The sequence below is a fragment of the Pseudochaenichthys georgianus genome, chromosome 5 (genome assembly GCF_902827115.2).
Source record: "Pseudochaenichthys georgianus chromosome 5, fPseGeo1.2, whole genome shotgun sequence".
NCBI lineage: Eukaryota > Metazoa > Chordata > Actinopteri > Perciformes > Channichthyidae > Pseudochaenichthys > Pseudochaenichthys georgianus.
The window spans coordinates 15,755,893-15,779,777 of record NC_047507.1 but is presented as its reverse complement, the minus strand read 5'-3'; the positions used below and the strand labels follow the sequence as shown (position 1 = coordinate 15,779,777).

General features: G+C 42.1%; 2 protein-coding genes across 13 annotated transcripts in view; one reads left to right on the top strand and one right to left on the bottom strand.

The window, feature by feature from the left end:
• kcnab2a (potassium voltage-gated channel subfamily A regulatory beta subunit 2a) overlaps positions 1-4,444 on the top strand; it is a 93,804-nt gene extending 89,360 nt beyond the window's left edge. For all 10 annotated transcript variants that reach the window (XM_071203112.1, XM_071203111.1, XM_071203114.1 and 7 more), the window contains one exon: positions 79-4,444. In XM_071203112.1, coding sequence (XP_071059213.1) covers positions 79-168 — 90 coding nt within the window. In that variant the 3' untranslated portion in view covers positions 169-4,444. The remainder of the gene's footprint in view (positions 1-78) is intronic.
• A 96-nt stretch (positions 4,445-4,540) lies between these two features.
• Positions 4,541-23,885, bottom strand: part of megf6b (multiple EGF-like-domains 6b) — a 57,851-nt gene continuing 38,506 nt past the window's right edge. For all 3 annotated transcript variants that reach the window (XM_034082679.2, XM_034082681.2, XM_034082680.2), the window contains 27 exons: positions 21,298-21,420; positions 20,633-20,800; positions 19,706-19,837; positions 19,452-19,580; positions 19,207-19,335; positions 18,677-18,811; positions 15,743-15,877; positions 15,506-15,631; positions 15,282-15,413; positions 14,753-14,881; positions 14,541-14,672; positions 13,538-13,666; positions 13,320-13,448; positions 12,904-13,032; positions 12,687-12,815; positions 10,891-11,019; positions 10,324-10,452; positions 9,694-9,822; positions 9,416-9,547; positions 9,181-9,309; positions 8,855-8,983; positions 7,964-8,092; positions 7,679-7,807; positions 7,012-7,140; positions 6,798-6,926; positions 5,732-5,860; positions 4,541-5,489 (listed from right to left, as the gene is read on the bottom strand). In XM_034082679.2, coding sequence (XP_033938570.1) covers positions 5,422-5,489; positions 5,732-5,860; positions 6,798-6,926; positions 7,012-7,140; positions 7,679-7,807; positions 7,964-8,092; positions 8,855-8,983; positions 9,181-9,309; positions 9,416-9,547; positions 9,694-9,822; positions 10,324-10,452; positions 10,891-11,019; positions 12,687-12,815; positions 12,904-13,032; positions 13,320-13,448; positions 13,538-13,666; positions 14,541-14,672; positions 14,753-14,881; positions 15,282-15,413; positions 15,506-15,631; positions 15,743-15,877; positions 18,677-18,811; positions 19,207-19,335; positions 19,452-19,580; positions 19,706-19,837; positions 20,633-20,800; positions 21,298-21,420 — 3,476 coding nt within the window. In that variant the 3' untranslated portion in view covers positions 4,541-5,421. The remainder of the gene's footprint in view (positions 5,490-5,731; positions 5,861-6,797; positions 6,927-7,011; positions 7,141-7,678; positions 7,808-7,963; positions 8,093-8,854; positions 8,984-9,180; positions 9,310-9,415; positions 9,548-9,693; positions 9,823-10,323; positions 10,453-10,890; positions 11,020-12,686; positions 12,816-12,903; positions 13,033-13,319; positions 13,449-13,537; positions 13,667-14,540; positions 14,673-14,752; positions 14,882-15,281; positions 15,414-15,505; positions 15,632-15,742; positions 15,878-18,676; positions 18,812-19,206; positions 19,336-19,451; positions 19,581-19,705; positions 19,838-20,632; positions 20,801-21,297; positions 21,421-23,885) is intronic.

Here is a 23,885-nt window from a genome sequence, read left to right as displayed (position 1 = left end):
CTGAAACAATGTCCAACACCTCTGACAGTTCATTTTGAAAAATACATATATAACATTTGTGTCTATCCCCCGTTGCAGGTTCTTCCGAAGTTGTCAACGTCCATCACACACGAGGTGGACAGCATCCTGGGGAACAAGCCGTACAGTAAAAAGGACTACCGCTCCTAACGCGCAGTGCCCCCCCCCAGCGCCCCACCTTTGCCTGATCCTCTGTTTGCTTGAGATTTTACTGAGTGAGACCCTGGCGCATGAGGCTGGCCACACCAAGGCCACCCAGGGCGCCTCTAGTGAGTTACAAGGATAAGATAAGAAAAGGGGGGAGAATACTGTCACCTCCACAGGAAAGGAAGGAAGACAAAGTGGAGATTAGGGATATGCGCTCATACTTAAATCAGTTATACATTAAATTCAGCAGAACGTATTTTAAAACCTTAAAGAAAAATACCTTTTAAAAAAGCACACGCTTGCTTGGCAGCCAGATTTGTCTTTCTGTTTTGTTCTAAAACTGAATGCAACTAAAAGGAAGATCAAGTTAATACGAATATACCAGAACTACTCTGTTACACATGTACCATAGCCATAGGCGGCGCGTGAGGCTCAGGTTTGGGAAGGCTAAATCACTAGTTTTACCTGACGCTGCCCGCCTCCGGCGTCTATAGAAAAGAGATCAACTCAGTGAAAGCACCGCCTGCTGACCAATCAGAGCTCAGTGTGCGGAGTTTAAATCTCTCAAGTCATATTACAGGATAAAGGAAATACAGTTTAAACTGCTGTATGCAGAGAAGACGCCGACGTGTCGCACTTATCATTCATATCACATTCAATCAGATCATCGATCAGATAATATCATAATATAGCCTATATTATCTCCTGATCTGAGTCAGCTGAGCCGTATCTGGCCGTGCAACACTCACAGTGTCACATACTGTATGCAGAAGTATTATTTTAAGCAACACATTAGGTTGAGGAAACACTAAACTCAAATGTAATTAAAGTCAGATCCACTCGTGTCTTAGACAGGGCAGTGATATCATAAAACTGTTACGCTTTCAAACACTCGGTAGTTTATTTATTTTGTAACCAGTTGTTCTGTATTCACCTTGCAGGTGGCTTGTATCCTGGATTATTATGTTTAAGTCATGGATGACTAATATTAGACAAATATGAACTTTAATGTTCATATTTGTCTAATATTAGTTTACTTTTCATTAATGAAGTATGACGCTGCGCTGTCAGTACACTTGTCCCTGTTTGTGATTGGTCAAATGTTGCTAACCCCGCCCCTTTCACGTGAACGCGCTCTCAGCTGGTGAGAGAAGCCCTGGCTTGACTTACCGAGTTGATATGAACCAGCGTCGATATCTCGTTTGTTAGGGTTAGTTTAGATAACTCAAACATATCCAGGGTTTGAACTGGCTTCGTAGTACAGGGCACAGGTAGCTGCATAGCAGTGCTAATGTCAAAGACACAAACATTATACATTATATTTTTATTTTACCAGGATGCAGTGACACAAATATTTGGGAAGGCTTAGCCTTCCCTAGCCTACAGCAACCGCCGCCCCTGGCCATAGCCATGCATTTGTTCCTTGGACGTTCTGTTTACAAAACACCCGTGTACTCTACTGTACAAGTTGATCAAGGTTACTCTGAAAAATCTTTTGTGTGTGTTGTCGACGTTGTCAGTGTACGAGCCTTCCCATGGGCTTTAACAATCAGCACTTTAGTATTGTCAGTATAGGTGTTGGAGGTGGAGGGGAGAGGGTGCGTATAACAATAGTCTTATCTCAGAGCCATTGCACTATAGATTCATATCTCCTGATAATCCGCTCTCCTCCTCATCCTCCCTTTGTGTCTTTACTGTCGGTACGTCGGTCCAGCCCGATGCTCCGACTCTCCTGCTGTCTGAGTGTGTCGGCGGCGGCCTAGATGAGGAGGGGGAATGAGGCTCCTCCTCCGACTTTACCTGTGAAATGTCTGTGACGACGAGTCGGAGCACCTTGTCTGCCACTAAAGAAGAGATTAGTTTTCATTCATCCCTATCAGTAGAAACTGCAATCGCGTTAAATCGAATGCAGCGTCGTGCTACACTGTGTCCTCTGGAATCTGTTCTCTGTTTTCAGGCTGAGGATTTACTGGGTAGGAAGCGGTCACATCAGTGCTGGCTCCACATCTCATGGAAACTTCTCCTTGACCACATTTTGCTCAAGTGTTTTGCCTTATTTACAGTTTGATCAGACTGTGCTCTGGGCTTTGGCGTGTAAACAGCTGCCCTTTCGTGTCCCCCGTAAATACTGTACGCTGACTGGTGGTGGTGGCATGAGTTGGAGGCGCTGGTGGAGTGTCCGGTGAATCAGTGCGTGGCAGCAGCTCAGGGAACAGAGCAGGTGGTTTTAGACGTGTGTTGGCATGCACATGGTCAGGAGGTTGTATTTACTCGTCCGTCTTTCTTTCTCGTTCAGACACTAGGTAGGACCGGTGAAAATTTAGCGTGGCTTGATCCAAAGATCGTCCTCTTCTTCTTCATCTCTCTTTGATGACACCCGAGGGTTTCACACTCACTTCCTGCAAGATTATAGAAGTCATCTTGGCGCATGTGCTGTCCAGCTTGTTATCTATCAACGGTATGGACCTGACCCCATATACATATATATCTTTACTTGATAACACTGTTATACTACAGTAGTTAACACATATGTCCTTCATATACAGAATGCATAAGTACAGCTAACGGCTTTAGGATTGGTAAGGTTTGTTTCAGGCAACATACAACCTGAGATGTGTCAGAAATATTATTGCAGATTTTGACATGGCCCTATATCATTGGTTCTCCTTTGGGTGCTCTCTTACTGTGATTAAAGCACAAGTGGATAGCATGTTACATCCTCAAAGCATGACCCCTGTTCACCCAGCCTACAGCACCTACGGGACAAGTGAGGTGATGCTCCTCCGCTTACTAAAGACGTTTAGGTAACAAATCTTAACTAATATTGATTCTTAGCAGAAAAAATAAACACATGAAGAAAATCGTCATTTAAATGCAAATGATGAATTGAATGAAGTGGAAGTTATTGTGCAGGATTTGTGCGGACGAGGTCTGCTCCTCGAGTCCTCCTAGGTGATTTGCAGCAACAATGTGATTTCATGTCTCTGCTGTTGATCCTGGTTGTTTGTATGGGGGGGGGAGCAACTAGACGTGTCCCTTGCTTTAGCCTGTTGTATTAGTTGATCCCTGTATACGTTTGATTTGCTGTGTCTGAGTGTTTTCTCAAAAGAGGAAAAAAAAGAACTTTTAGTTAATGTAGTCTGTGGAGTTCCTGTGTCTTAGTACCTTTAACTGCAGGGAGTGGGGAGGACGTCCTGAGACTTCAAGTTCAGCATTATGAGAAATACGCTTATTTATGCTCTTACGTTCAAATAAAAAAATGTTGACACCATATTTATATCTGTCTGCTGAATATCCTTACAGCTAGCAGCAGGCTATATAGCTTAGCATTAAGTCTGAAAACACAAACAGCTAGTCCGACCACCTCATCTACCTACCAGCTACTCTAAAGCTCAATAATCAACGTAACATATCTCATTTTAAAGGTAGGGGAAAGCAACCTCAAAAACACCGCAATAAAATAGCAAAATGCTATATTTTACAGATTTAGCACAACATATCTTAACTACAACACTTGAGAGGAGCTGGTAGGCAGACTGCATACAGGCTATGCTAGCTGTATTTCCTGTTCCCAGTTATTTATGCTAAGCTAAGTTTGCTGGCTGTAGCATCATATCTACTGTACAGATGTGTGATATCAGTTGACTCCAACTAACATAGAAAACCATTTAGTGCGTTTCCTAAAATGTCAAACTTTCCCTTTAAATGGTATCGCTGTGCATTTAGTTTGACCATCAGTGTTATTTCACATCGTGCTGACCTGCCCAACAAAGATCTCTTGGTGTAAAAGGTTTCTGCACATTGTAGAAATAACTCTTTAATGTTTAAGGCTAAAGTGTTGTTAGCTGGTGCCCTCGTCTGTGTAGGAGAAATTCATGCTTTAAGAGGTCCTAGTTTCTGCATATTTGCTGTTCTAACATTAATGACTAGATCAGAAATGAAACCAGCCACCCAGATGAACAGAGCTTATTTTACAGAAGGTTGTAGGTTATACAGAGAATATATTTTTTATGTTTTAGCCTTTAATGCAGTAGAGAGAATCGGAAAACAGTTTTTTTTCATGATGCTGCATTTTTCCTATCAGTATTGTATTGGTTTAAGACTGACAAAAATAAGCAATTTATTTGTGTTGTGTATGAGGAATGCTCTGAAGTGAATGCATTGTCGGACTGAATTCACTCTGAAAATGACGTAGTGAGAGCCTGGTATCTCCTGTACATAGTTTGACCTTTGTATATATTTCTGGTTGTGATCACCTCTGCCTTTTCTTTTTTTTCCTTTTGCAGGCATTGCTATCTGCACTGTGCTTGAATTTGAATTTAGACAGGATGTACAGCTTCGATCTTCAATGAAAGTGAAATAATGATAAAATAAGAATGGTAAACAAACATCTGTGTGTCTTTATTGGTGTAAAATATTCTGAGTGAATTTGGTAAAGCTGCAAAGTCACTTTTATCCATTGGAAACCAAACAATGCATTTTTAACTTGCGGTATATTTAATTGTATTATACAACTGTGAGAAATATAAATATGAAGCAATTTATACACAACATCAAATATTTAGACTTAACACCAAATAAGGTGCATATAAATGTGTAATCCTTAGTGATTCTGTAAAATTCCAGCATGTGTTAAGGCATATTTAGGAATGTGCTCGCTTTTGATATTAAACGGTAAAGGTCTGAATATCAATATAGTCTTTGTTGCACTGTAGTAACATAGCACCATTGGACTGAGGTTATACTTCATATTGTATAGATTAAAACACAACATCATAGTAGTGGTATGTCATGACATCTTAAACTGCCTCAGGTTGCATCATATCCAGCAATCTCCTTAAAAAATTATATTTTATACACAGTACCTGCAAAAGGTATTTCAAGGACAAAATATAAACACAAAATACCAAAAGTGCAGTAAATGCAACCATAATCTCCTGTCACGGCACCCTACGGATAAAGTCATTGAGGATTTTAATCCGGAAGACTAGAAGTGTGTTCGTTCCACTTTGACCTCAAGAAAATGCACACAGTACCTCTGTGGCAGGTCAGGCTGACAGCTCAAAGGACACTTTGGCACCCAAAAAAAAAAATCATCCAGCTCCGGTCCAAACAGGAAACTGCAGTTCTCATCAGAGTCTATTTCCCTGTAGGCCTTCCAGCTGCCTACTACAACTTCCTGTCACAAGTCTCCACTCACTCGAGTCACTTCAGTAAAACATGGTCGATCTGTCCTCGTAGTCTTGCAGCCAGGTGCTATAACGACCTTTCGTGCTGCGTGTCTCCTCTGTTGCTGTTTCCGTAGTTGAGACTTGGAGGTCCACCTGAGGAAACGCACACATTCATATTTGATCAGAACAAACACGACACAAAGTGCAGCGCTGCAGGAACGTATCGCTGTCAGCACTTTAGTTATTTACTCTTCACCAAGTCAGCTAAATGTCACTTCTGCCCTGACTCATGGGTCAGCAAAGCACCTGCCGTCAATGTGGATGCAATGGAGAGTACACTAACAGATGAGACAGCAGGAGTGTGTGTCAGTCCGGATGGTTAGTCATCATCCTACCTTCTCGACAGGACAGCCCAATCCAGCCGTGCAGGCAGGAGCAGCGGCCGCTACGCCGGTCGCACTGCGAGCTGTTGTGACACTCACAGGTCTCTGCACAGTCAGGCCCGTAGTGGTTCGCTCTGCAGTCTGACACAAGGCGTAAACACAAAGCTTAATACAAATACACAAAGGTAGATGTCATAATGTTTGATTTTTTGGGAAATAATCATTTCCCCTCTCCAGAAGAAGGAGGAGAATATTGACAACGGTTTCAAACTACTGTTATGGTAAATGGAGTGTACTTATATAGTGTTTCCGACCCCTCAAAGCGCTTTACATACATAGTCATTCACACCTCATTAACACAGAGCAGTACCACTTGCTCTACGGAAGCTAACATTATTCATACATATTCACACACAGTTGCCGATGCCATCGGGAGCATCTAAGGAGCTTGCCCAAGGATACATTAACATGTTGACTGCACGGGCTGAAATTAAACCCACAACCTTCTGGATCAAAGACGACCGCACTCCCTGGCAGCCACAGTTGTATCCTTTAAAATGGTTGGCCAAACACAAACCTACACTATGCTAAAGAACAGATGATTAAATGCATTGCTTTTCTCCAATACAACATGCTTTATCAACCCACCTCTTTCAAACTCATTAATGGATAACTGACTCATTTCAAAGTCGATCTAAGGTTAGCCTTAACAAAAATGTATTTGAACCAAATGTTATCTTTTTACACAAAATGAATCCTATGTCTTTGATACCAGAGAAACACACCTAAAAGGTATAATTCCTGGGTTAACATCCTCCAAGATTGAACTATAAAATTAACAAACAAAAAAAATAAGATACTTTGTTCTTAACAACCAATTGTAAATCTCCCCCTGGTCTAAATTAATCAAGGTGGTTGGTTTAACCGCATGTTTTGGTTTTGGTTTACTTGCACTGCTATATAGTTTGAATTGAGATTTTCCTACAGGACATCCTTTTTAGTTAGATTCTGTATTTCACTACCATTTGATTAAACGATAATTATGTCTAAAAAAAACAGAACATTGCTAGAACATTACCGATGTCACATCTGAGTCCGGTCCTCCCGGAGGAGCAGAGGCATCTTCCTGTCACGTGATCACAGGGAGCGTCGTCTTCACAGTCGCACAGCTTGGCACAGCCAGGACCGTACGTCCCCTGCTCACACACTGAGGAACAGACAGAGGACATTAGGCTGAGAATTCCCCTCCATCCTGGTATTATTCTGTGGTGATCAGCTGTGATGTGACTTACCTCTGTGACAGCGAGCTCCGCGAGATCCTGCAGGACAGACGCAGTGTCCCGACGCCGGGTGACAGGAGGCTCCGTTCACACAGTCACACTGCAGCTGACACAGAGGGCCGTGGAGACCGGGAGGACAGGCTGAGGGCGAGGGATTGGCAGGATATGATTTCAGGACGACCTTTATGGTTTTAATTGTTCCTATTGGATTAATAATTTAGTCTAAAATAGGGTTCCCACACCTTCATAAACATACCATTTAAGGACTTATCATGCCAATGTAAGGACATAGTATAGTTTAGGACACTGTTATAAGACTGAGACAATTTATATTTAGAACTAACTGAATTTACACAAGTGCACAGACAACAATTAAAAAGAAAGAGATTGAAAATGTTTAAATTAAATAAAAAAAACAAAGTGTGCATTTGTTGTTTAAGTGAACAGCATGACAGGGGAATAATTGACCCCAAAAAACAAAACACTGCCCACTCTCATTGTAATAAAGGAAATGCCTCCTGAAGTAACTGTAATTAACAGCAGTCAAGCTCTATGCATTCCTTCGCTACAGACAACTCTTACAATTTACAAATATTGGTCAGTTAACAGTTTTGTTCTTTATAAAACATTAATGATGCTTGTGTTTCTCTTTGTGTGTGTTTTCCCCTTCAGTTCTCACCGTGTTCACACAGAGGTCCATAGTAGCCCGGACCACATTGACACATCCCTGTCACTTTGTCACAAGTAGCTTTATTTTGACAGTCACATTTCAGCTGGCAGTTGGCACCAAATCTGCCCGCAGGACATTCTGGGAAGCAAAAACACAAGGACACATAAGAAAAAGAAACAACATGACTTTACATTAGTGACTTGTTTTGGATTGAGCATGCTAGAACAAATCATAAATGACATCCATGAGACCCATGAGACCCAGACACAAGAAATATAGTAGTGTGTGTGTCACCTTTATCACAGTTAGAGCCAGTCCAGCCCAGGCTGCAGGTACAGATTCCGGTCACAGAGTCACACACCCCACCGTTGCTACAGTTACAGCGTTGGACACAGTCCAATCCAAACCAGCCTGGAGGGCAGCCTGAGGGAGGAAACACACCGTCAAACTAAACCGCAGAAAACATCTGGCTTTCTTATCAAAACAGACAACTCAAAACAGGTTCAGAATAGTTGTTTTCCGTCATTAAAAATACTTCCTGTTGTTGTCAGTAACTGTAACTGTCCCAGCACATGCCAGAAGATTGTTTTCTTCAGAAGGAGCCATTTGCTGCTATTCATTTTTGTACAGTAAGAATAACAACTTGTACCTCCATCACAGTGAACATAGAGAGTCGGTGACACTAATGGAAACCTGCACAGGGGAGTCTAGACTTTTAAATGATCAGAAGGCTTATCATCTTAGAGATCTGAGGTCGTTTAGAGGTCAACAGGACAGAGATAAACCAGAGGTGACAGAGATATGACTGATGATGTTTGAAGCCAATTCTAAAGTTCCTAAGTTATACAATTAGTCAGCTTTGTTTCCTCACTATAGTTCAACTATTTATTTATCTTTTCTTATATTTGTATAAGATTATTGTCCTCCAACTTGAAAATAAGCAGGAAAAACTGGTAACAAAAGACGAATCAAACCATTAATCCGCTCCATCATATCTCTAAGCTTTAGCCCCACCAGTATTCAGGTGCAGGTTATTGCATATGTGTGCACTGACTGAAGTTGTAAGGAGTTAACCTGTTTCCTACAAAATGTGTAATTGATCCTGCTTCAGAAAAGCTTACTTTCTACATGGCTAACTGTAAAGACAACACAAAATAAATCTAAATGTAAATATTGAGTGCTCACCTTGTCCACAGTCGTCTCCTCTGCGCCCGAGGGTGCACTCACAGCGTCCGGTGAGCGGGTCACTCTGAGCTCCGACTCCACACAGCGCCACCCGAGCGCAGTCCACTCCGTAACGCCCCGCTGGACACGCTGTCAGCACCAAGACAACACAGACACTGGTCATCCCGTACTATCATTATTAGATTACCTTTAATACTCTTTAATGTTCAGTCAATGACAGAATTGTACAGTCTGTTCTTTTTGTATATTCTATAGATAAATAATAAAAATACATTTATAACAATAATTGGTTGCATATTTTGTATTTAAGTTACAGATGGACTCACTGATGTTGCAGCGCGCGCCTATAAACCCTGCTGGACATTCACAGGCTCCAGTGGAAGGAATGCACCTCCCTGCGTTTTCACACTGGCACTCACTCCCACAGTTTGGACCATAACGACCCTCTCCACAAACTGAACATTACATTAAAACAGCAGAAAATATGTCGTTTTAAAAAGGCTTTTACTCCAGTATAATATGATATATGTTTAAGAGGTATAAATATGCTGTTTTACGTACTTTGGTCACATTTGGGGCCATGGAAACCTGGAGCGCAGTAACACAGGCCGGACACCGGGTGGCAGAGCTGGTTCGTCTCCGAGCACTGACAGACCTGGTTACAGTTCTGTCCAAATGTTCCTGGAAGACAAGCTGAGGGAGGAACGTACAGGTTAGTTAGAGATGTTCTAGCTTTCTCATGCATCAACAATGTGTCATTTAAAGCATAACGCAAGACTGAGTTAATAAAAGCATCTTCATTTTGTCCTGGAGGCAGACGTCGGTCCTGCGGCACTCACTCTGCTCACAGCCGTTTCCTGTGAATCCAGGAGGACAGCCGCAGTCTCCAGAGACGTGATGGCAGGATGTTCCCTGAGCACAGGAGCAGTGCTGCATGCAAGCCTTTCCATACGCGCCCGGCAAACACGCTGAGAGGAAACAAAGTGGAAACAATATGACATAATTGCAGCTGTAACTGGGAGACATTTTGCACATTTTCCTTTGCAAAGGATGCTGCTTGTAGATATCTACCACTCTATTTGTCATATATGTCAACTGAAAATGATTTATAAGTTTGTATACATTTTTACTCATAGGAAGTGTAAAGATCCCTGACAAACACAAGCCAGGTAAAATGTCATAAAGGAAAAACAGTTTTATTCATATAGCCCAATTATAAACCTGCTTCAGACGGCTTTAAAACCTGAGCAATATGTTAACACACTTTCTGCTTAGACTATGACATATGTGGGCAACTGAGACAGGATCACTCTTCCCACCCAGACAGAAATGAAATAGTGTCAGTAAACAGGAAGTAGCAATAGCTGAAGTACAACTTGGACAAAAAATATCAAAATCAAGTAAACTCCAACACCTCCACCCAGCAGTGGTTGTGAGTGCCCCACAGTGTCATGAGGTCAGGTCTGTACCTTTGTCACAGAGCCTTCCTCTCCACCCTGGTGGACACAGACACTCTCCAGAGATGTGATGACATGACGCTCCGTGCACACACTGACATCTCTCCTCACATCCGGCACCAAACAACCCTGCTTCACATGCTGAGCAGAAAAGGTGCAAAATAGAGGTTATAATTAACAAAAAAACTTAATTCAGGCAAGTTAGTTTAAGGTTGGATATCCAACATACATTCACTCTATGACTGACTGATGTGTAGTGAATTTTACTGACATTTTTGATAGAAGATCTTTGTTTTCAATTATGAGCTATAAAAAAAACTGAAATTATCTGTTACTGTAATAATTTTGTAAGATCAAATCAAAACACATCATTATTTAAAAAAAGCTGTACCACATAGGACACATTTTTTATTTTATATATCCTAAAAGTAATTTATTGATGTGGTTAAGAGCGAGGGCTCTGACACCCGACGGCTTTCAGTGAAACTGAGGAAGATCACCAAACTCAATGTCTGTCAAAAATCCAACCTAGAACGAACTTCACCACGGTGTTTTGCTCTGGTTGTGCAGCACACTCACCTTTCTCACAGCGCTCTCCGACCCAGCCGGCGCTGCAGCTGCACTCTCCGCTCTGTCTGTCACACTGGCCGCTGTTCTCACACTCACACTGCTGCTGGCAGGCCGCCCCGAACCGGCCTGACACACACTCTGTGCAAACACACAGCAGGGTGCAGGAGCAGAAAACAAAAGTGAGACAAGAGAAAGAAAATAAACAGATGATGATCTCTACATGCCCCTGACGCAAATAAAAACAAAAATCTCCACAGGAAAACACAACTGATTTAGTTTTGTCTTGTTTTTTTGATAGCATGAAAAGACAGCTGCACTTCGTTATGCAACCCTGTCTTGCAGAATGACAATAAATGGTCCTTATATCCCTGAATTATATGCGACAGTCATATTTCTGCTGAGTGCTGCAACATGATTAGTTTTTTCTGATAATTTACAGTTAAACAAAGTATGGAGTTGGCAATCATAGGTAGTAGCCACAGAGTTCCAGCTACAGGATTAGAGGTTTCCTGAGCATGAAGGGGGGACTGGGCCTGGCACGGCCCGACAGGGAAAGGTTGTAACAGGCACAGAGGGAGGATAGAGTGTGATGAGGAGCTCGGAGGGAGAAGGAGCTGGAATGTCATCACTGGGTCCACGGAGACTTTTACAGAGCAGACTCGTCTGTGGAGCAGAAACTAACTCTGCCAGCAAATAGCCAGACTGTAGGCACAAACAAATGAACTAAGACAGCGGATTGAATTTCCTGAGCACAGGAGAACAACCACAGGCCAGTGTTTTAAATATTTACTTCAGGGCTCAGGTAATTTTTCAGCATTACTCTCCAGATTAACCAACATCATTATTGCTTTGCAAGACAAGGCTGGATTCAGAAAGTTTGTCGAGCTCGGCCAAAAAACGTTCACTATAGAAAAGCCTCAGATTAACATTGATCAATGTTTATACATAAGGGTGTATTAGTTTTCTCATTTTGGATCAGCTTTGAAACGTTGGTCGTGTTTAATTACAGAGTGATGAGTTAAAGATGTTGGTCTGTTTGCTGATTGGTTGGTTGAACTTCTGCTCAGATGTCATTGGCAGTTGGATGAAGCCATTTACATTTGTTTAAAAACTGATGTGACATGGTTTGGACTTACATTTGTAAATTGTCTAATAACATATAACATACCACACTAAATCAAAAAATAAATTGAATGGCATACTATACCATGACTTTATTTAATTTATACTACTCTTTGGCATACTATAAAGACCTATGGCTAACTACACTATATGAGTGTTTTTAAATGACTTTTTATTCTGCCTGAAACGCTCCCAAATCACTAAATCCACCAATGAAATCCAATTATTTCACAAGCATGTTACTATTGTTATAACTTTTTATGTAAAGCTTGCTACAGTGGTAAAGTAGAACCTGACAAGGCAAGACACACAAGCCTGTATTTAACACATTTCCAGGTTATATGGAAGTGAAAACTAAGGCAATTTAAACAGACATCAGTTGAATCAGCTTTGACTTTCAGTTGCACACAGTTTTCCAGTGTGTCTCGGTGTTCACTTTTGGTTATAACTCCAAATAAAAACCTTGAGAAAGTAAAGATGTTGGCATACATACAACCTGCTTCTCGCCAAGGCTTTGCCATAGCAATGTTAGTACATTATATTATATATTATAAATGACGGCCAAATGTACAAAAATAAAACCAGAGTTGTAAAAAAAAGAGAATTTTCCTAACAATGATCCATCTGGTGGTTTTGTGGTCACACATAAGGAGACTCTTACTCACAGCTTCTCTGAGTCTTACCAAGTTCACAGGCTGTGCCCGTCCATCCGCGGGAACACGTGCATTTTCCGTTGGTTTTGTCGCAGGTCGCTCCGTTCTGACACAAGCAGCACTGCCGACAATCTGCCCCGTAAAACCCTGCAGGGCATTCTGGGAGGAAAACGCATAGAGAAGACCATCTTGAATGTATTCACCTGTCATAAAGATGATTACTTTGCCCTGTGTTGTGTTCACTCACCTTCAGTGCAGTTGGGCCCGGTCCAACCGGCCGTGCACACACACTGCCCGCTGGCCGGGTGGCAGATGCCATGGTTACGGCAGCTGCAGGTTTGGTTACATCCTTCCCCATAGAAACCGGTGGGGCACGCTGCCAGGAGAGGGGCAAACAATATGATTACCTCCTGATGAACTTTGCTGATCAAAAGTGGAATTTCCAGTGTCTGGTAATTGATACAGGCCATAGCATGGGGAACATCGAGGCGGTGCTTTCTCATGTGTGACTGGGCTGGGTTTTCTCAAATAACTCTGAAACCAAGCGTGTTTTTGTTCCACTGTGAGTCAGCGCTACAAAGATGTTCTCGGTGCCTTGATGCTGCTACACGAATGTCCACCAACACATCAACGTTTAACTTTCTATGGGCAGCTTTAACTTACTCAGGTTGCAGAAAGAACCGATCCAGCCAGCGGGACAGGAACAAACTCCGCTGGCGTGGTCACAGCTTCCTCCGTTAAGACACAAACATTTCTCCTGGCAGTCCAGTCCGTAGAAACCCTGAGGACATGCTGAAACACACACAGATGGGAACGCTGTTACTGACATGTATACATATTAAGTATACATTTGTGATTTTGTGCAAAGTATCTTCTCTTACCCTTTTCACAGAAGCTTCCAGTCCATCCCACCTGGCAGGTACACGCTCCACTCACATGGTCGCACAACGCCTTGTTGTCGCACTGACACCGATGGCGACAACCAAGACCAAACATACTGGATGGGCACTCTGAGGGAATAACATACGACAGAGTCACAGACTAGAGATCTGTAGCTTCAAATAACTTAGAAAAAGTTAAGCTCTTAGATTTAAAAAAGGAGTGGGTGTAGTCATTGAAGCGCCCCCCATGGTCTATAAATCCAAATCAAGTGTTCTGATTGATGATTCTGAACTACGTTTTTGAATCCTTGAGTTTGAAAAGAGGGCCACCAGTTTTTCCCAGGATTGTTTTTATTTTTTAACAAACTGGAAGAACCAAAAAACCCAAAGCTGTGCTCATTGTATTAACAAAGTCTCAGACTGAAAGATCATTAAAGTGAAGATAAGCGACGGTCAGAGTGCAGGATTTCCCGTTTTTTTTATTTATTTTTTTTATTTATCCAGGTGTATCCCCTTGAGATCATTGATCTCTTTTTCAAGGGAGACCTGCTCAAGTAGGTTCCACATGAAACATAAAAACATAAACAGAACAACAAAAAGGACATCTTACAGCATCATTACAGGGTTTACAATTTACAATAACTATCCACATGAGCAGGTACCAACAGCTTCTGATTGAGTAGCATCCAACCGAGCTTTAAAAACATTTAGTGGCACCAGATTGCTCAGTTTCCATTTCAATTGCAGACTATTCCAAGACAGAGGAGCTGCGCATCTAAAAGCTATCTTCCCTAAGACAGTCCTAGCAGTTGGCACATTTAATAAAACTACAGCATGCGATCTCAGGCAGTAGTTTATGACTTTCTGGTGTGCAATTACTTTATAGTCGTTTTTATACAAACAAACACTTGACGTAATGCCATGATCATTACATCACCATCATAACATATCATGAGAGATGAACACTGTGGTCGTTTAAATGCGTTAACACAAAGCTACATACTCTGGTGGCAGTGTGCTCCTGTGTATCCGGCCTCACAGTTGCACTGGCCCGTCGCAGCGTCACAGCTGCCGTCTCCGTTCCTGCAGTCACATGTTTCTGCACAGTCTGCGCCCCAGTGCCCTGCATCACACGCTGCCACACAAACACCACGAGTGAGAGGGACATCTTTTACTGTTGAATACAAAAGTGTGTGCAGAATTTGAAAAAGTTACCTTTCCTGCAGTTGTGTCCGGTCCAGCCAGGAGCGCAGGTACACCGCCCGCTCACCGGATCACAGCGAGCATTGTTCTCACACACACACTTCATCTGGCATCCTTGACCAAAACGTACACTAGGGCACGCTGAACATGGAAAAACAAAATCGAAAGATTAGTCTTGATGGTTTACATTGAGATTAATCTACCAGAACTTCACAGAAATGCACGAAGGCACAGCAAGATCCCATGACTGGCTTGGTCCTGAGGTTCAGCCGTCAAACGAGGCTTTAAGAGCCAGTTGGTTGTTTGAAATGGAATAGCATTCGTTCTTCCCAGTGAATTATGTCTGAGGTTTTTCCGGCTGAAGGATTGTAACTAACAACCCCAGAGAAAAACTATTCCTCTGCCTTCTGACATGTTGCTCTATTTCTTGTCCAAACTGCACCACAGAATGATTTCCATACTCCAAAGCTCTGCCATCGTGCTCTGCTGGTTTAATGCATGTTGCTGTGGAAAACAAAAAAGGCCCACTGCGGATACTCACAGTTCTGGCAGAATTTGCCCATGAACCCCGGGGCACAGTTACAGGACCCGTTGTGTTTGTCACACACGCCTCCATTCTCGCAAAGTGGGCAAGTTTCCGTGCAGCCTGGACCCCAGAAACCCTCCGCACACACTGTGAAAAAGAATAAATGATTAGAAATGATGTTACATGAGATCGGTGTGTTAATTAAACTCAGCTGTTAGAAAAAATCCCTTTGCACTCACAGTTCTCACAGTGTTTTCCTGACGTCCCCGCAGGACACTTGCATTGTCCCGTCACTTTGTCACATGGGGCGCCAGTGCAGGTACAGGGATGCACGCAGCCTGTCCCAAACGTCCCCGCTGGACAGTCTGACACAGGACACACAGGAGAGACTTGTCACAACACGGGAGGACAAAACAAACAGGAAACAAATGTACCTTAAAGTGTGTGAAGAGTGTGTCCTCTGTAGAGCCACATACCCTGATCACAGTTCTCTCCATGACGACCAGGAGGGCATTTTCGTTGGCACTCTCCAGTCACATGATCACATGACACTTCTGGCGGACAGACGCACTTCTTTTCACAGCCGGCTCCGTAAGTACCTGGGTTGCATTCTGAAGAAAGAAGAGGGTGCTTACTTATCATGTTGAGACAACAGAAATACAAGAAAAATGCAAATCATCCTACTCTCCTTTAAGTGTATTCATCTTTTTGTTCTCTTTAACGGGCTTGAAGCAGTGCCGCTAAAAAAAGCCAAACTAGAAATGGCATGTTTGCTGCAAATTCCACCTGCTACTCAGACACATAACATTTCACTCATTGACCCCAAGTTGGCACTGTAAGTATAAAGTATAGGTGTTTACGCAGCGTCCACACGGCAGCGTGTGTTGAAGCTTGCCGGCGGGCGTGTCTGAAGCTCGACCAACAACCAATCACATGAATCTCCCACCCCGGACACACAAGCACACGGTTTGATTGGCTAGAGCTTGAACTGGCATATGATTTGATTGGCTGACGCTTCCGTCGAAGCTTGAAAAGTTGAACTTTTCTCAACTTTTGAACAGTGGCGCCAGCAGGGGGGGGCCAGGGGGGGCCATGGCCACCATGATATATTTGTTGGCCCCCCCACTGGCCCCCCCACCACACACACACTGCCTCGCCAGTCACGTATGCGTAGTAGTTTATCTGATATTTAACAACAAATACACAGCCAGCGAGTCGCTTGATTTGAGCTTCCAACGCTCATACTGCAGCCCCTCCCTCTCCCTCTGCTACCATGGTAACACTCTGATACTCGCACGCACCACTCTGAGATTCGCACAGACAGCAGCAGGTTGCAGCAAAACGTTTCTTTCTACTGACTGAGGATCTGACTTGACAAAAATTCACCAGACTTCTAGAAGGTAAGTCGTATACGTTCGTTGCCTGTTAAGCCCCACAACACTTTAGGCTTTAGTGTGTTAGCTTTAGGTAGCAAAAAACGGAGATATGCTTACCTTTAGCTGTTATTCTGATCCAAATGTGTGTTCAATGGCATTAAAACGAGAAAAACGCTGGAAGATCAGGAAAACAGGCTCGGGGCTCAGTAAAGGCTGGCTTGACTTCAGGTATAATTCGTCTGTAAACACATTTTGGCGGCTATCCTAGTTAGCGTTAGTTTAGCTTGCTAAGCTAACGTTAGCTGATGTCGGTATGCTGAGCTGGTGTAATGTGTAGGCTACTATTAATCACTGCTGTGTGTAATGTCAATTTGCAGAAAATGAAGAGAAAGTCAACAGACATCTCTTCTTATTTTAAGAAGAAGATGAGTAAAGGAGAGACAGAGCTGGCAGGGGAGCAGCAGCATAGGGCTAGTGAAGAGATGGCCATACATACTAGAAAGTACATGTGGAACTCTGTTTTGTAAAAGTGAAACTAAAACCTAAGTACAGTTTTATTAATGTGATTGTGACCTTTGTAATAATTTAAGTCTTCTACACACTTTAGGTCTGCAGCTCCTTCAAAATGAAACGAGAATCTATGCAGTTTTTCCTCTTCTGTGTTCTGAGGTTATGAGCCGACCATTAGTCAAGTTTGTTTTCATAATGTTCTGTATGCTAATTAAAAAAAGGGTAACCAGTTTGTTTATAAAGTATAAATATACATTTTCAAAACAAATGGAATACAAGCTATATGTATTACTCTCACCACAGTGGACTAATCTAAAAAATAGAAATATGTCTCGTCACCTATTTTCTGTCTAATACTAAAAGGTGGTGTTTTGTATCATTTATAATGTTTTGAATTTGCTATAAAGGTCAATAATAGATGGTGTTTTTGTGTTCAATCACAGTATGCATTTACCATTTTATACCCCTTGTGTTTTTGGGTCCTGTTGAAATAAAATAGTCATGTTTTAAAACTTGATTCAATAAATTCATGTCAATCATCTTTGATCCCAGTGTGACACAAACAGCTTTGTTCAGTCTAAAACAAGTTATAACCTAGAGACATAATATAACTGAAGAACATGTTGTGTTGCTGTTGTGTATTGTATGTGTTGAGAATGCTGAACATTTTGTGCCTTACAATAAAGGAACTTATTTAAATTAAGCTGTATTTGTCTTTTTAAAAAGGAAAGAACAACTAGCATATAAAAAACAAAACAATAAATCACCAACACATGTATACATAACATAAAACAAGGTTCTTTTAAATGTTGTTTGAAGTAAAATGTTAACTATCCGTATTATATTCACTTCAGATGAATAGTATCAGGAAATGTAAAATAAGAAACCAAAGTATATCAGTAGGTGATTCTCTCTGCCATTGTTTTCATCTAGTCTATACTTTTACAACATTTACATTATTGGTTTTGGTGGGCCACCCCAAGATTTTCAGTGGCCCCATTTGGCCACCCCTATGAAACATTTCTGGAGGCGCCACTGCTTTTGAAGCGAGCAACGGAGGCAAAGCAAGGCGACGGAACCACGATGCAGTTCGGCAAAGCGTGACGTTACCCCATTCAAAGTGAATGGGAAGCACCGTTGAAGCTTCAACGCACGTCGCCGTGTGGACGGGCCGTTACTATTACCTTGGAAATGGCTTTGACAAGAGAAAAAGTTGATACATTTCTCAAAAGAGTTGGTTCTCCTCAACGGACTCATACTGTACAATTGTTATGATTTTGAGTCTCTTTATGGATTAAATCAAAAAGCCAATGGACTTGGCTGCACCTCACTCCTCGTTGATTGATGTGCCCCCTCTTTAACATCAATTATGTGGGTTTTGTCCTTTTGTTTGCTTCCTTGTGTTTTTTGTACAAACTTTTGCACAGACTTATTCAAAGAAGTTCTAATAAAATCTGTCATCTGTAAAAAAAAACACGTACATACACCTCAGAGCAGATTAAACCCGTGTCACAGTGTGCTCACCTTCCTTGCAGGTATTTCCCTGGTAACCAGGTTTACAGGCACAGGTGCCATGGCGACGGTGACACTCCAGAGTGTTTTTCACGATGCAGTGACACTCCTCCGAGCAGCCGGCACCGAAAGTCCACTTAGGACAAGCTGAAGGAGAAAAGACACGGAAGATAACACAGGGATGACATCTGACTGCTCTTAACAAATCCCTGCTACCCTCCATTGGCTCCCTGTTCAAATTGATTTAAAGAGTTTATTGTTCAAGTTTAAATAATGTCTACCAAAATCAACGACACAAGTACATTTTTAAGGAATTGCTGTAGGATAGGGTCTTATTTTGTCATGTTTTATTTCTTTTACTGTTTTATTTTACAGCCACAATACACATACAGTATATTGTGGTATTATTCAGTTTTAATTAATGTTTACACGCTTGTTTTATGATAAAATTCACAATGAGCGTGTCAATTAATGCTTTTATAATCTGGTGTTCCTGACATGAGACTTCAGAGGTGAGGTAATGTTAGGACAGAGGGACTTACGCAGGTGGCAGAAGCGTCCGTAGAGTCCAGGATCACACAGACAGGCGCCGTAGGTCCGGTGGCAGCGCCCGTTATTGGCACAATTACACTTTTTATTACACTGCTTCCCATAGAGGCCCTTAGGACAGCCTGCACACAGGAAACAACACATAGAAGACTTCAAATAACGACCTCTTGTTGTGGTAAAGGAAATATTTCACTGAAGCTTTTGAAACTTTTGCCTGGGACAACGGGGGAGGACTCACCATCCTGGCACACGTCTCCACTGACCCCGGGCGGACAGCGGCAGCTGCCACCGACTGGATCACAGCTGGCACCATTCTTACACTTACAGGGGAAGGAGCAGTTCTTACCAAAATATCCCTCTGGACAGGCTGTGAGAATAATAAAAAGGGTCCATTACTGCTAATCTGTCAAACCTGACTTCATCATTTGATACAGTAGTGTGAGTGTACACATGTGTTTCAGGAGTCTCCGTTTATGTTGAGCCAATCCTCACTCTGGTTGCAGACGATGCCTGTCCATCCATCAGGGCAGTCGCAGCCATTTTTCCATGGGTTACATTTCCCTCCACTAGAACAGTCATCACATGTCAAACTGCAGTCATTGCCGAATGTGTCATCCAAACAGACTGAAAACAAAAGAACAATGGATGAATTCACACTGATTCTAACCATGAACATGAAATTACAGTGAAGTATTTATCTTATTATTTTAATAATATTTAGACTTTAATCATGGCTTTTAATGATCACTCACACTAGTTTAGAAACTGTCTACGACCTATTTGGGCAGGAAATGTTCTCATTGGATGTCTGACGTTATGAATATGTCAAGGTTGGCAGAGATTTCTATCTAAAGTTACAGTGAAGTCAGGGGGAGCATTGCTTACCATACACACATTGGATAGGATAAAGGTTAATGGTTACTTGCAGTAACAATAAAAAGTAACACCCACAAACTGACGTCAGACCACACATTTATTTGAATGGACAACCTTTTGATCACAGTCAAATATTTGTCAGGTGAAAAAATATAACCTTAAATTAGTTTTGCAGGCGTCTCTCCTGACAACTTTTAGTCACATAAAATGTTCTGCTCCTGTCAAAAGAGTTCAATTTTGGGCGACAGAAAACAGAGCCTATGACTTCCTGGCTGTCATAGGCTGCCAGGCCTCAGCCTCAACCTCAGCCTCAGCCTCAGCCTCAGCCTCAGCCTCAGCCTCAGTCCTGCCAAAGATACTGCAGTGTTACAGTAAGAAGCGACAGTCTGAGAGCACATTAATGGAGCCGCACCATGTGGTCTGTTCCCACCTGGAGTAATGAGCCTGTAGACAGCTTCACCTCCCAGGAGTCTCGCTCAGGAAATCAGACACAGGTTCCTCTTTATTGTCATGATTGGTTAGTGGCTTTCAAGGGATACTCACCAAACTTCTCTGCCAGGTTACTCTCAGCCCTCAGCTCGCCCTCGTCGTCTTCATAGTCGTCGTACCGCTCCAGGGGCTGGTTGTAGTCCTGCATCAAGAGCAAGGGGCGAATCAAAGGCAACTCCATGGCACCTCCGCTGGACAAAGCTTCGATTGCATCTTCTAGTGCTGCAGGAGATAAACAGGAAGAGAGCCAATTACACACACTACAAAACAATTTAAAAAAAAGGTGGACAGAAATTCACCACTTTGATGAGACCTTTGAATTTTCTTGCAACAAGTATAATAGTATGCAAAGTAAATATGTAATTTCTAAGCTTGACTTGATAATGACCCTAATGCAACCTTGATGCAAGGATTTAAAGTGCTCATAACTGAATGTTTAGCACCTTATTTTCTAAAATATAGATTTAACGACATAACATTTCTTTTTTTATTACAAGTTATTCATATCTTTGACATATATTAGAGACCTTTTCTCCAAAAAAGGTAGTTCAACTTCACATACATCTCCCAGCACTTTTCAAATAGCTCTAACCAAACAGACTGTACAAAAAGCACAATTGTACACTTTTTTTGCAGTGTGACAGTTTGCCAGGTTTCCTGTTGGCATGTCTGTGGTGTGGTTCCCAATTGGCCAATCTCTCTATAATGTTGACACTCACGGATGCAGGACAGCCGGTCCTCGTCCAGACGGAAACCCCGGCGGCAGAAACACTGGAAGGAGCCGGCGCTGTTCTGGCACGTGTGATCACAACCGCCATTAACAGCCAGACACTCGTCTACATCTAAACAACACAGACACAACACAGACTCAAACATTTTTGCTTCACGAGAAGTTCAGAGTGGCCAAGGCAACTTTAACAGAGCAGCCCTCGCTTTACATGTTAAACTTAAACAAAGACAACACTGAGCTTTTTGTTTTGACGTCTTAAGAGTTAAACGGAAACTGTCACACACTCAACAGAGTCTCAGATATATATATATATATATACAAAACATGTCTCTGAGGTGTTTGGCTCGAAATACCAAACAGATCATGCATTGTAGCATCCCATAATCCCCTCTGTTTCAGCCCTGTTTCAAAAGTGCTGATTCTCTGTCTGTCACTGGTTCTCAAAGTGGGGGGAGCCCACCCCCCTGGGGGGCGCAGAGGCATGCCAGGGGGGGCGCGAGAGACCAGGAGGAAAACATTTTATAAAACAAATTTAAAAAACGATTAAAAAAAAAAATCATAATTTCAAAAATTATTGATTCGAAAATAATATGATGCAGTACAGTACTATTATGTCTGGGTCTCTGTGTTTCATTAAAGCTTGACTCTGTGTGTGTGTGTGTGTGTGTGTGTGTGTGTGTGTGTGTGTGTGTGTGTGTGTGTGTGTGTGTGTGTGTGTGTGTGTGTGTGTGTGTGTGTGTGTGTGTGTGTGTGTGTGTGTGTGTGTGTGTGTGTGTGTGTGTGTGTGTGTGTGTGTGTGTGTGTGTGTGTGTGTGTGTGTGTGTGTGTGTGTGGAACGAGCGATGTTGTGTGCGCGAGCGAGAGAGCACACCGGTACTGGAGATAGTTGTTGTTAGCTTCTGGTGCTATCGAGCTACGCTAACAGATATAAGGATTTTATATGATCATTATAGTTATACAAAAATAAGAGAATAAATGAAAAACAGGTATGAAATACTATATGACAGTAAAAAAAGAATAAAGTTTAAAAGGGTGATTTGTAAAATATCCATAAAGAAACAGTAAATCTGTTTACAGTTCTGTTTCAAATGGGTGTTGAGAGAGGTATCCATATATCTCTTAATTTTGCACTCAAAGTGCACCAGATTGATGCTTTTAACTTCAATATTTAAAAATAAATCTTCCCGAGGTCCACATACCACCTGTAAAAATAGCACTTTTCCCCTGCTTACACCTATATGCCGTGAGCTGATTATCGAGCCTTCATTGTAACAGTCGAGGATGTGCTGTTTTTGTGTGGGGAGTGTTGCAGTAGAACATTCCACTGTAGCGACTGGTACATTAATGGGAAACCCTAAATGTTTGAGCACCCTCTATGAAACGTCAAGCTACCCCACAGCACCCCCAAAAGAAATCTCTGGCGCCGCCACTGAGCCTAACTATTTGTGTTGAGGGGACCCGACTTTGTTTTTTCTCCAAAGGGGGGGCCTGACAGAAAAAGTTTGAGAACCACTGCTTTAGATGAAAATAAGGAGCCCCTCCCCACGCCCCTCTGAGAGATATTCGGTTAAAAAGAACACAATGGTGCTCTCGGAGGAGATTCAGCTGATAAGGAGGGTTACTTTCCGTTAGCCGGGCATCACCGGTTTTTAGCTGGTAACATTTATTAAAAACCGGTAAATTCAAAACCTGCTGGTCAAAATGTCTGGTAATAATTAGGGATGCTCCGATCGATGGGCCGCCGGTCATTATCGGCCGATATTCTCTCTTAATAGTTTGATCGGTGCTCTCTATAAAGGCCGATCAGGAGAGCTGGATCTGATCGATATGGACATAAACGCGAGTGAAGTATAACCGGACGCGAGAGAGAGATCAGAGATCTGATCAGTTGCTGAGTCTGACGGAGACAAGCAGTTCTGCATGATCACCTGAAGCCCCGCCCACTGTTTAGTGAGCTGCATAAACTGACGGGCGAGAGAGGGAGAGGAAAAGAGAGGATCCGTTTCTCCCGTGTTATTATTCAAAGTTGATGTAAACTTTTGAATAATATACTTTATCTACTACAAGTAGTTTGTTTGAATGTAATAATTATGTTGTTTGTGGAATCATTTATTGAAAAATGAATCTGTTACGATTATAAACTGAAGCAATATAAAAATGACTCCCATTAACTGAGTTTTAAAGATCAGCATATCCGGTCATAGTCCGGTAATTACCTGCTAAGGAAAACTCTGCAACACAATTCTTATTATTATTATTGAAACGGTAAGTTTCAAATTTGTCCGGTAAAATAAATTCTGTCCGGACATTTGACCGGCGAGAAAAAATCCTAGCGGAAACCCTGGTGGGTGGGTGTTACCTTGGTCGGTTATTGGCTAATGGTTACAAGCCAAAAATCGTTATGACATCATAAAGTGGCCAAAATCTGATCATCTTATCAGGTTTTGATATAAATGGATCAGGACAAAAAGTGAGTGAATCTTTTTTCCTGAAACTTTCAGAATCTCTTTACACAGAGGGGACACATGTTGATGTATAAAAGACATGAAAAAGTGGATTTTGCATAATAGGTGACCT